At 36.2% G+C, this 12,260-nt stretch overlaps 2 protein-coding genes across 4 annotated transcripts in view; one reads left to right on the top strand and one right to left on the bottom strand.

Annotated features, from left to right (window-relative positions):
* LOC306850582 (SH3 and PX domain-containing protein 2A-like) overlaps positions 1-2,123 on the bottom strand; it is a 22,600-nt gene extending 20,477 nt beyond the window's left edge. For both annotated transcript variants that reach the window (XM_079386277.1, XM_079386278.1), the window contains exon 1: positions 1,841-2,123. The gene's annotated coding sequence lies outside the window, so the exon portion shown is untranslated. The remainder of the gene's footprint in view (positions 1-1,840) is intronic.
* On the top strand, positions 1,404-12,260 carry LOC306850583 (sphingomyelin synthase-related protein 1-like). Of its 2 annotated transcripts, none has more exons than XM_079386279.1 (6): positions 1,404-1,534; positions 8,259-8,835; positions 9,399-9,494; positions 9,774-9,891; positions 10,964-11,114; positions 11,252-12,260. In XM_079386279.1, the coding sequence occupies exons 1-6, from the start codon at positions 1,441-1,443 to the stop codon at positions 11,554-11,556; spliced, it is 1,341 nt and encodes a 446-aa protein (XP_079242405.1). In that variant the 5' UTR covers positions 1,404-1,440; the 3' UTR covers positions 11,557-12,260. The 2 variants fall into 2 exon arrangements, with proteins under 2 accessions (XP_079242405.1, XP_079242406.1); XM_079386280.1 differs by lacking the exon at positions 1,404-1,534 and adding an exon at positions 5,157-5,239.

The following is a 12,260-nucleotide window of genomic DNA, read 5'->3' as shown; positions in this document are numbered from 1 at the left end:
AATATATATATATAAAAGCATTTTCATACTGAAAATTGTTAACATTTACAATTATTATTACTAACAATTTTAATTTGTTCATTTGTTTTGGAGCAGCAAGCCGTTTCTTCATGTGATATGCAAACTACAGCTCTCGGCTGGATAAAGTTTTGATGGACGACGATTGTAATCAAGGTAAAGATGAGTACAGGATCGTGCATTAGGCGTGCGCGCTGTGTCGGTTATATTTGATGCGCAAAGGAACTGTCTATGTGAGCTTTCGGCGCACTGATCACTATAACACCATATTTCTGCTTTAAAACAGCTCAGAATATTAACATAGTTGAATACAGCGAGTGTTTTATAATGCGTGTTTTGGAGAAGTTTGTGACAATTGTGGTGTTTCTGTAGCCTACATATGGGCATCAGATGCTCCAAACAGCTTTGTGGCGTCGAGCCACCTTCAGATTTCAGAATGGTTTAATTTTTAATTTATATTTTGGTGTTTGGTCATTCTGAATGGACCCGTATAGTAGTTTATATGCAGTCCTTTGGCATCTCCCTGTGGTATTGTTTGGTATGGCAGGTTGACTTGTGCTTATGTTAAAATTACTGTATAATTGAGCTTTACATAGTTTTAAGTTATATAGAATATCTGCAGTGACATTTTTGCCAAGTATGTTTGCAAAAACAAAAAGAAAAAAAGAACGTGGAATATTTAAATCTATCTGGAATTTGTTTTGTTTAAAAAATGCATGTAATTGAAAAGTAATAAATACAAAGGTTTTAGTGAATAGAAAAGTGTGGGCTTGCAGTATTGATTCGGAGAGGAGGGGGTCTTGGCGTAAAAAAGGTTGAGGACCACTGCTTTAGGTAAATGCAGGCACAGTTCTGCAGGGGTACTAAGAATTGAATATAATTTTATAATTTTTTTTAAATAAAAAATTAAATGAATGCGATATATAAAAATACATCCCAAAAAGCTTTTTATTTATTTATTTTATATGTATTTTATTATTTATTTTTCACTTGGTAGATCTCGGTGAGTTTCTCATTTGAAGAGTAGATCCCCACACAAAAAAGTGTGGGCACCCCTGCACTAAACCATCATAGTTGCCTACAAAAGTCTATAGAAAACACAACAAAACTGTTCTTCTGACTATTTTGGTTTCTTTTAAACTCAGTATACATACTCAGCGAATTTCCAGTACATTACATTCAGGTACAGCGTGTAAAACAATATTAATGACAAATAATTAATTATAAGAAAGGTCATCAGTAATGAGGGCGCGGTCGGTTTTTACAGCCAATCTCCATTTGAACAAGTTCTTTCCTCAAACAATTCCATATTTGGAGTTCCGTAGCCACACCCAAGGGGCGTGTCGTGCATGACGATGATTCCAGTTTACATGCTTTTGGGCGTCACTGGCAGCATGGCTGTGACTCAGAAACAGAAGGCTGATGTGGCTCGAGATCACAAGGCTGGGATCTCGAGCTCTTTGGCGAGGATTTTTAACACAACTGGATAATTTAAATAACCACACGGACAAACAGGGTAAGCCAGGCGCATAGCTCATATGACAAGCAATTCCCACCCCCAAATCAGACACTCTTCCACGCTGTCAGGGAACCAAAGTCAGATTTGTCAGGTCTCTCTCTCTCTCTCGTAGCTGTTCAACCGCTTATTGTTTGTGTATTAATTTGAGTCTATATGAGAGTCATATGCGAGTACGATTCAAATTCCTTTGGACAGACAAAATGAGCAATTACTGCTTTACTCTATAAGGGTTATTTGTGATTCTTTTCTGTTTCCACAGAGATAAATCACCCAAAAATAAATATTCTGTTATCATTTACTCACCTCTATGCTGTTTCAAACCTGTATTATTTTCTTTCCCCCGTGGAATGCAAAGGAATTAGGAACCGACGAACTCAGTCACCATTCACCTTCCTAACATTTTCCATACAATGAAATCCAGCGGTGACTAATTCTTCCTAACATCTCCGTTTATGTTCATTTTTGGATGAAGCTTCCATTTTAGAACCATTTAGAATGTTACTTTGGTCGTGCCTTTTCACAGGTTCTATCACAATCGGATCTGTGATTACTGTCAAAGACAAACTCACGCTCCCTTGGTATTGGATACTGGAACCACTGGTCAGAAACTGGAGATCACTGGCTGGCCACACACCAACCGTGATTTTAATCAGGCTTAACTGGCTTTTTCATTTTTAAAATTGTACATTTCTAGAAGTAACTTTCATGACGCCACCATCTGAGGTTCGTGGTATTGCGCAATCGACTTTGTCTTTTAGACCCTCTAGCGTTCGTAATTAGCAACAAGTTTTTGAAACTAAATCTATATTTTATCAAATTCTACACAGACACGTTGTGCTTTTTTTGGGGTTTGTGTGCGTGTTTGAGGACTCTCCACATACACAGTAAATTTTATACTGTACAAACTTTATATTCTATAGTTTGTTGGCTACCTTTCTTTTACTGTCTGGCCCAAATCACTCAAACTGTAGCCCTGTGTGTGGCTCTGTGTGTTTAATGCCATTTTTTGGACACCTTTGTGGCCCAAATTGTATGTTATATTGTTTATACATTTTTCATGGTGAAAAAGAAATTTACTTCTTCATGTCAACTTTGTTTTATTAAACCAAATCGGGACTGTGTGTCAGTGCATGTGTATCAGATGAAACTCATCCAAATGCCTTTGGATTTGGAAACAACAGGCTGTTTGTTCATGCAGTGTTGTGCAAGAGGACAGATGCTTGGTTTTAACCGCTCTATAGTGTCCCTGAATCAATAATTGCTCTTGGTACGTAGTGGCAGTATTCTTGTAGGCTATGTGTGTACAGTATTGGTGTTCACACCCAGTGCTTGTGATCACTTTATTGTTAATTGAAATAGACTGGGGCTGTTTTAGTTGAGGTTTATTGATTTAAGAAGCTTCCACCGAATGTCGTGAATGTTTTTTTTTTCCAGTCATTCTGGAATTCCACATCTTTGACAGTCTGTCATTAAAAGTTGTTGCTGATCAGTAATGTAGATTAAAGACAGTAAACATGCACACACACAGTCTGTACAATGACAGTCACATGCATTGTATTCTGAACATTTAAAGTGATAGTTCACGCAAAAATGAAAACTATGTGATCATGATCTAGTTAGACTTGTTTCAAACCCATAGGTTTTCTTCCTTCTGTGTAACACAAAAGTGTTGTGTATGTGAATTTGTCAGCATGGCTAGAAATGTTTGCTAATGTTTAGTATCCTGTTGTGCCAGTAGGTCTAACATAGAGCAATAATAAGAGTCTGGCTCTGTTCGAAGTGGCATATTTGCTTACTGCTTACTGCCCAGTACACAGTGCATACTGCCTACTATTTTTAAAAAATAGTGTGTGAAACGGTATACAATAAGCAACAAATGTTTCAGAGTAGTATGCTTAATTGTCACATGACAAACAAACATTAATTCACAGCTGTCAAGATTGTTACCTTACAAACAAATGTGCTAACCATTCTTTTTACAAAGGCTTGTTATTAGGGCTTCATACTAGTAAACAATATTGCCCAATTTAACTAATTTCATAATTGAAGAACTTTCCATAGGCTATGAACTAAACTGAATGAGCTGTCTTTAATTGAACAATATTTTTGGCAGTTACACTAAGTGGAAAAAGTGATATATTCCAGTTATACTAAGTGCAAATAATGATAAATTATGTTTACACTAAAATAGCAGCATTTTCTTTAGCAACAGGTGTGTAAATAGTAGTTAGGTGGCAGATATTTATACTGTAGTACATAAGAGTATGCAATAACATATTGAGTGTAAATTATGATAAATTTTATTTGATGAACGCCACTTTATTGGGACAAGAACCTACCTACAGCTAAGCACACTGTATTATTAATGAGGTGTTTAATCTCCACTTTTCAAATATTTACTTAATTTTTATTGAAAATAAATGCCTTTCTGATCTGGTATGGGATGTGATGGAAAGAGGAGTTGCACGAGTTTGACAAAAGCCTGAATCGAACTCGGATCAACAGCACACATCACACGTAATTTACTCACTGCGTCACTGATATTACAGAAATATGCGTGTCTTTTGTAGTGCTGTTTATCGCAGACAGGCATTGGTGGGCAGAGTTAATGTAAATAGCCTCTGCTAACAAATTGGTCTATTTGCCCTTAGAGTAACTTCTTTTTAAAGCTGCTTGACATAGAAATTTAATTATGTTTGCTTAATTGAAATATTAATTCTATTTATTTTATTTATATATTATATTACTGCAATATTAATATTATTATGTAATATCTTTGAAACAATGTATAAAGTGCTATAGAGGTAAAAGTGACGTTATTTGACTTGATCGGAAAAGTGCCGTAGAGGTTAAAGCTACAATTTGGGTCCTACAAATGATATTGTTTTTAGATGCACAGTGATAGTTTGTAGTTTACATGTATATGTATATACGTACATATACAAGTGTAACATTTATAATTACTATTCCCCCGCCTCCAGTTCACTCACGCGTTTGAAGATCAAACGTCACATGGAGTGCGTTGTGTTCTGGGAAACAGTATCCCATGCAGTGGCTTCAGATCTAGCAGGTAATCCGGGCATTCCATGCATACAGAAAATTCACATACTATTCAAAGTATACATACTGCATGCTTCAGAAATAGTAAGAGTAGTATGATAGTATGGCATTTCGAACACAGCCTCTGTGTGTGTAATGTAATGGAGCATGTTGTAGAAATCATCAGTGCTATCAGATCCTGTCTGTGTGTAAATTGCAAGTCCTTTGCCCTGATGACAAGTGTAACTGTTTGAACTTGAATTGGAGATCAAGATAAATTCTCTTTACTTGTCTAATTATTATTTAGTGAGATCATGTTAATGAAGTGACTACAGTTCACAGTGTAATTCAAGTCAGCATGCATCGGATCATTAGGTTTGTTAATTTAGACTAATTCAGCTCAGCGCATTGATCACATTTCAGACATTCTTTGAACTGAGGTTGCACACAGCCACTGATAAGAAAGTGTCCCATGTGTGTTTGTTAGAAACTCTGCACTTTAGCACTCAGGCTCCAGAATCAGCAGAATTTAGAACATTTGATTGCATCAATGTACTCAGATACAAGTACTACCGATTGTGCACAGACCTTTGGAGTCAGAGACTGCGAAGTTGAATATGGTGAGCTATAGAGGGTGATTCCAGGAGACCAGGGGTGTATAAAGTGAGTGTCTGCTTATTCTGTTGGATTTATCGTCGCTGATTGGATTAGGGACATGCAAAACTACAACCCGAATTCCAGAAATGTTGGGACGTTTTTTAAAAACTTAGCTTTCCTGTAGCTCAAATAGTAGAGCATGGCGCTAGCAACGCCAAGGTCATGGGTTTGATTCCCAGGGAAAGCAGGAGCTGTTAAAATTTAAAAAGCTGATAAAATGTAAAAACTGTAACTTGAATGATGTAAGTCGCTTTGGATAAAAGCGTCTGCTAAATGCATAAATGTAAATGTAGAACATAAATAACACAATAAATGTTTAAATTGAGAAATTTTATGCACAAAATGAGCTCATTTCAAATTTGATGCCTGCTACAGGTCTCAAAATAATTGGGATGGGGGCATGTTTACCATGGTGTAGCATCTCCTCTTCTTTTCAAAACAGTTTGAAGACGGCTGGGCTTCGAGGTTATGAGTTTCTGGAGTTTTGGTGTCGGAATTTGATCACATTCTTGCCTGATATAGGTTTCCAGCTGCTGAAGAGTTTTTCGAAGAGATGCTATTTTTTGTTTAATGATAAGCCAAATATTCTCTATAGGTGAAAGATCTGGTCTGAAGGCAGGCTAATTCAGCACCCGGACCCTTTTACTACGAAGCCATGCTGTTGTAATAGTTGCAGTATGTGGTTTTGCATTGTCCTGCTGAAATACACAAGGCCTTCCCTGAAATAGAAGACGTCTGGAGGGGAGCATATGTTGCTCTAAAACCTTTATATACCTTTCAGCATTCATAGTGCCTTTCAAAACATGCAAGTTGCCCATACCATATGCACCCCATACCATCAGAGATGCTGGTTTTTGAACTGAACGCTGATAACACGCTGGAAGGACTCCCTCCTCTTTAGCCCGGAGGACACGGCGTCTGTGATTTCCAACAAAAATTTGGACTCGTCTGACAATAGAACACTTTTCCACTTTGAAAAAGTCCATTTTAAATGAGCCTTGGCCCACAGGACACGACAGCGCTTCTGGACCATGTTCACATATGGCTTCCATTTTGCATGATAGCGCTTCAGTTGGCATCTGCAGATGGCACGGCAGATTGGGTTTCTGGAAGTATTCCTGGGCCCATTTAGTAATGTCAATGGCAGAATTATGCCAATGAGGCCCGAAGACCACGGGCATCCAACAAAGGTCTTCGGCCTTGTCCTTTATGCACAGTGATTTCTCCAGTTTCTCTGAATCTTTTGATGATGTTATGCACTGTAGATGATGAGATTTGCAAAGACTTTGCAATTTGATGTTGAGGAACATTGTTTTTAAAGTATTCCACAATCTTTTTACACAGTCTTTCACAGATTGGAGAGCCTCTGCCCATCTTTACTTCTGAGAGACTCTGCCTCTCTAAAGCCCGATTCGGACGGTAATTGTTTCTCATATGGACGTCTGTAAAAAAATAATTTACATATCACCTCAGTGATAAAACTCATGGATTCGGATGGCGATTTATTAACAGTGGAGGAGCGAGTTCTACGCTGCTCATGTGGCCAGTCACATGATTGTCTGCTGTAAATAAATTCATTTTATTTACAAATTTATTCTTATTATTGTGTAAAATGTATAAAAAAAAAACTTATGTAAAATTAATTCTTATTATTCCAAGCATATTTTATAATATATAATCCTATTTATTATTTGATTATATAAAGCTCCTTTTTAAAAATAGGAAAATAGACGTGCTGTAGTTGTACATAATTATACGCAATATAGGTTAGTTATGTATATATCTGTTTATAATACACATTTTAAAAATTGTATTGCATACCTGCTGCTGCCATAATAAAGACCCATTTCGAATGTTTAAGTGCTTTTCTTCTCTTTCTGCTCCCAGTCATTGTTGTGGAGCAGTTATGAAGTATTGTTCTTTTAAATACTTTCCAGCATTTCAGAAATAAATATGTATGCAAATTACACCGAAGTACAACAGTTTCCGTACAGTGTTCGGTAGTGCTCAAAAAGGGATTTAACGCTGAATTTTGAATCGATTTCTTCTCGTAAAGAAGAATTCCAACATTTCTGGAATTCGGGTTAATAATAAACCAGCTTGCCTGACTGATTAGTCGACTAATGATTCCTAAAGATATAGTCCACCCAAAAATGGTGAAGTCATGATTTACTCACCCTCGTGTTGTTTCAAACCTGTAAGACTTTTTTTTTCTTCTGTGGAAAATAAAAAATATTTAGAAGAACACTGAAACCACTTTGAAGCACTTTGTCTTCCATTGTATGGACCAAAAATATATCATCTTCCACAAAAGAAAATAAGTCATACAGGTTTGGAATGACTCAAGGATAGGTGAATGATGACATTTTTCAGTGGCCTGTCCCTTTAAGGACGCTCTGTGTAGTTAGGTTGGTTTTTGGTGTTTACATCACAAACAGCTCAATGGATTACAACAGAATGGAAAAGAAAGCAGGGGAACAGTTTTAACTTCCATGTAAAAATAAGAACCATGACCATTTTATTTTTATTTAATTAATTGATTTATTATTTTATTTTACTTAACCACTCCATTGTTACTATACCACTTTTAAACTATTAAAAGTCCAATTGATAAATAAATCAATCTATAACTTACAAGATGACCCATTCTTAGTACACAGTCTGAATTAATTTTTTTATATGAAGGGATAGTTCACCCAAAACTTTTTTTTTTTTTTTCTGTATAAGTTTCTTTCTTATGTTGCACACAAAAGAAGATATTTTGAAAAACCAAGCATTTTTTGGTCCCCATTGACTTCTATAGTAGGTAAAGAAATACTGTGGATCAATTGTTTGATTACCAGCTTTCTTCAGAATGTCTTCTTTTATGTTCAAAATAAGAAAGAAACTCATACAGGTTTGGAACGACATGAGGATGAGTAAATGATGACAAATTTTTCATTTTTGGGTGAACTATTCCTTTAACATTTATCTGTGTGTTTCTACATTTAGCTGTGTACATGTGTATTTTTGTCTGTTTCTGCAGGTATGCCGGGCTCCAGGTACGTTGATGTGGAGGGTTGGAGCAGTAAGCAGGTCGCTGGCTGGCTCAGAGATCAGGGGTTTCGTGAATATGTGGATCTCTTGTGCTCTAAGCACCGTTTGGATGGTGCCAGTCTGCTTTGTCTTACTGAGACTGACCTGCGGTCTCCTCCACTAGAGCTTAAGGTGCTGGGTGATATCAAGAGATTGATGCTGGCCGTGCGGAGGCTACAGAGACAACACACAGCCCTCACACAGTCAGGGTCAGAGGTCAGTGCGTTGTCTTTCATACACACTGGAGGAACAAACCGTGTCATCTCTAATGGCGTCGCAGAGCGAGGGTCAGGAGACCACCAGCACTGTAATGGGGCGGTCACTACAGTTGGTGGGGAACATAGTTACTCGAACGGCAAGCGTAAACAGTATTGTGTTCGGTTGGACCCGGAGTACTGGAAGACAGCACTCAGCGCACTTTACGCCATGCTGGTGTGCGGAGTGACATCATTCGTCATGGTACTAGTGCATGAGCGGGTTCCTGACATGAGGACCTACCCGCCTCTTCCAGACATATTTCTAGACAGGTGAGTTATATCTGAATGGGTGGTGTGGAAATATTTCAGGACAGGTGTGTTATATTATTTCACCAGTTCCTATAGAGTTGGGTGATGTATTGAAAATAACATATATTCTTGGTGATAAGCAAAATCACAATGATTTCAGTGCACAACATTATTTTATTTTTTATTTTAGTATTAAGACATTTGAACATATATTTCATAGTGTTTATTTAAACCTTACCTCAGTGCACGTCTGTACGAAAGTGAATTTTAAAATGCTTTTTGTAAAATTATAGTGCACTGTATGTATAAAAGAATATATGTAATATACTATGAACTGATACAATAGGTTTAAAAAAAAATTAAATATTAATTTACCCCTTGTAAATGTTTTACTCCTTGTATTGAACATTTTGAAAATGCAACAGATATCTGTATATTAAATGCACGAACCAAATTAGCTTGTTTTTGTTCACAATTCAGTTAAAATTAGAAGTATTTTAATAAGTGTTTTTTTTCTCAGTAATCTTTTCTTGTGTTTTGGTAGTGTTAATCAGGATTTATGACTCTTGTTATTTATGTGTCAGTGTTCCCAGAATTCCCTGGGCCTTCGCCATGGCTGAAGCATGTGCAGTGGTGTTGGGTTCCATATTGATGCTGGTGTTGTTGATGCACAAACACAGGTAAACACACAAACAAAGTCAAAATGCAACCCAGCACTAAGAGACATTTTTAAAAAGTTTGCTATGGTCTCAGGACTTTGTTAATATTGTGTAATTATAATATTCTCAAAGACAACCCAGTTCTTTTTAGAAAATTGCTGGTATTTAATGATAATGCTTTATTATTTCAAAAATCCCTCGTAAATGTGTGGTACAACAGTGAATTACATACTGTGTATATTATTACTGTTATGCATTGCTCATTTTCCATCTCTCTATGTCTTCCTCTGTGTGTGTTAGGTCCATTTTGTTTCGCAGGCTGTGTAATTTGACAGGCACTGTGTTCTTGCTCCGCTGTGTCACAATGTTTGTTACTTCGCTGTCTGTACCTGGTCATCATCTGCAGTGTTCAGGCAAGGTGAGGTACACACACACACATGGACACACCATCTATCTTTCTCATTCTATGTCTTGGAGGTGCATCTGCCGTGGTCAATGAAGTAAGACATATTTTACTGTAGGTTCCCCCAAAATATTATTTTATGTTTCATGCAAATCTTGTTTCTCAGATGATTAATAAATCTCTTTGAACAGAATTCGAATTATGTCATATTATATTACATTATCAATACACACACACATTAAGGAGAAAAAGAGAAAAAAGATTGTAAATGTGATACTCTAGAGCTTCTTGGCAGTTGATATTGCCTTTAAAATATATTTTAAAAAGTTATTAGATTAGACTAAATAAAAAACGATTAATCTCAGGATTTTTTTAAATTGACAGATTAAGACGATATAAAACATACGATTCAAAAATCTTTTTAAAGCTGTCTCTCATGCTCACAGAGGGTCAGAGGCTGCATTTATTTGATCAGAAATACACTTAAAATAGTAATATTATGAAATATTAATACAATTTAATAATAAAATAACTTTACTGTCATTTTTGATCAATTTAATGCATCCTTGTTGAATAGGGTGACGTGGAAATATGTCAAGTAAAATTCTGTGGACTTATTTGAAGTATTGAGGAAATTTCATCTTGGAGCTCTTATTTCATGTACTGGTCTTAATTATATTTATCTCCTCACAAGAATTCCAACTCAAACAATATACTCTTAATTTCATCTGCAAGGTACAAAGACAGTCGTTACCTGTGTACAGTATCGATATGTAGAAACAATCCTTCTTGATCATATAATCTTCCTCTAATAATATCATTGGCTAGCAACCACCCAGAACACTCTATCATTGTGGCAACGGCTTTTGGACAGGCAAAATACCACCATGTTTTCCTAAAAAAATATAAAAATACTGTCCTGTTAATGAAAAATGTATATTATTATTGATTGTATAATTATACAAATAATATATAATATATTTTTATTAATAATATTATTTTTATATAAAAAAAATTATCATCTTACACTGGCTATCATCCGTCTGTACAGTGTGCGAGCATTAATATGCATATCTGTATTTTGCAGATGTATGGTGATGCATGGGAAAAAGTGCAGCGTGCGTTGGAAATCTGGAGCGGGTTCGGCATGTCTTTAACTGGTGTTCATACATGTGGTGATTATATGTTCAGTGGACACACTGTTGTTCTCACCATGCTCAACTTTTTTGTCACTGAATGTGAGTATACAAACGGTGTGGAGAGTTTTACTCATTGAAAATATCCAGCACTTCTAGTACTTTATCAGCTGAATTTCAACGGTGCGATCAATGTCTTTTTGTGATTTTTTTTTTTTTTAATTTATTTATTTTTTTAGACACACCACGTAACTGGAACTTCATCCACACCATGTCCTGGGTGCTAAACCTGTTTGGAATCTTCTTCATCTTGGCGGCTCATGAACATTACTCCATCGACGTCTTCATCGCGTTCTACATCACCACCAGACTGTTCCTGTACTATCACACGCTAGCAAACACGCAAGCCTATCAGCACAGCCGCCGGGCACGTATCTGGTTCCCTCTCTTTTCTTTCTTTGAGTGCAACGTGACCGGACCTGTTCCAAACGAGTATGGGTGGCCATTCTCTAAACCCGCCTTCATGAGGATGCTTCTAGGATAGGACATCTCTGTTTATGTCGAGCTTAGACTTTGGCTCTACAGTCTTTATGTTTGGAGTCCTGGGAAAATAATTTATTTTTTTTATTTATTGCATTTGTTCACTTTCTTAACTTCTGTTTGTATTGCTTTGTTATTTTTTTATTTTGCTGATTAACACTTCTTATAATTTCACCAAATCTACCTATACCAATCTATAAAGCGCATGTATTTTCTCTGAATACCTTATAATGCAAAATCATCATTTTAATTCACTGGTGAAACAGTTTTGAGAGCTTACAATTGCAGATTTATGTTACACTAACCATTAAGCATGTAGTTTTCAAACTCTTGGAGACACACAGTATGTTTAACTGGAAAAGCGCTAATATACATTTAGTCTTTATTAAATAATAATACATAATGCGTCCTATTCTAGGTCTTCATGCGTGTAATGGTGCATATTTAAAGTCTTACAGCCACAGAGATACAATGCTTATGTTTTGCGAACACATTTTTTGACACTTTGTTTTTAATATGTATTACTTTTTTTAATGTGATTCCAGGAATAGATAAGGATTATGAAATGTTTTGCCAATATCAGCATCATATGCATGTTCAGCACTTTTACATGGACTTTAAAGGGAGATACAGCATTTTAATTTACCAGTATGATTTGTGTGTTTGAGTATGAGGCATTTGTGAATGAAATAGATTTATAAAACCGTT

Source organism: Barbus barbus, assembly GCF_936440315.1.
Source record: "Barbus barbus genome assembly, chromosome: 30".
Taxonomy (NCBI): Eukaryota; Metazoa; Chordata; class Actinopteri; order Cypriniformes; family Cyprinidae; genus Barbus; species Barbus barbus.
The sequence above is the reverse complement of the archived record's forward strand: the minus strand, read 5'-3'. Positions and strand labels throughout refer to the sequence as shown.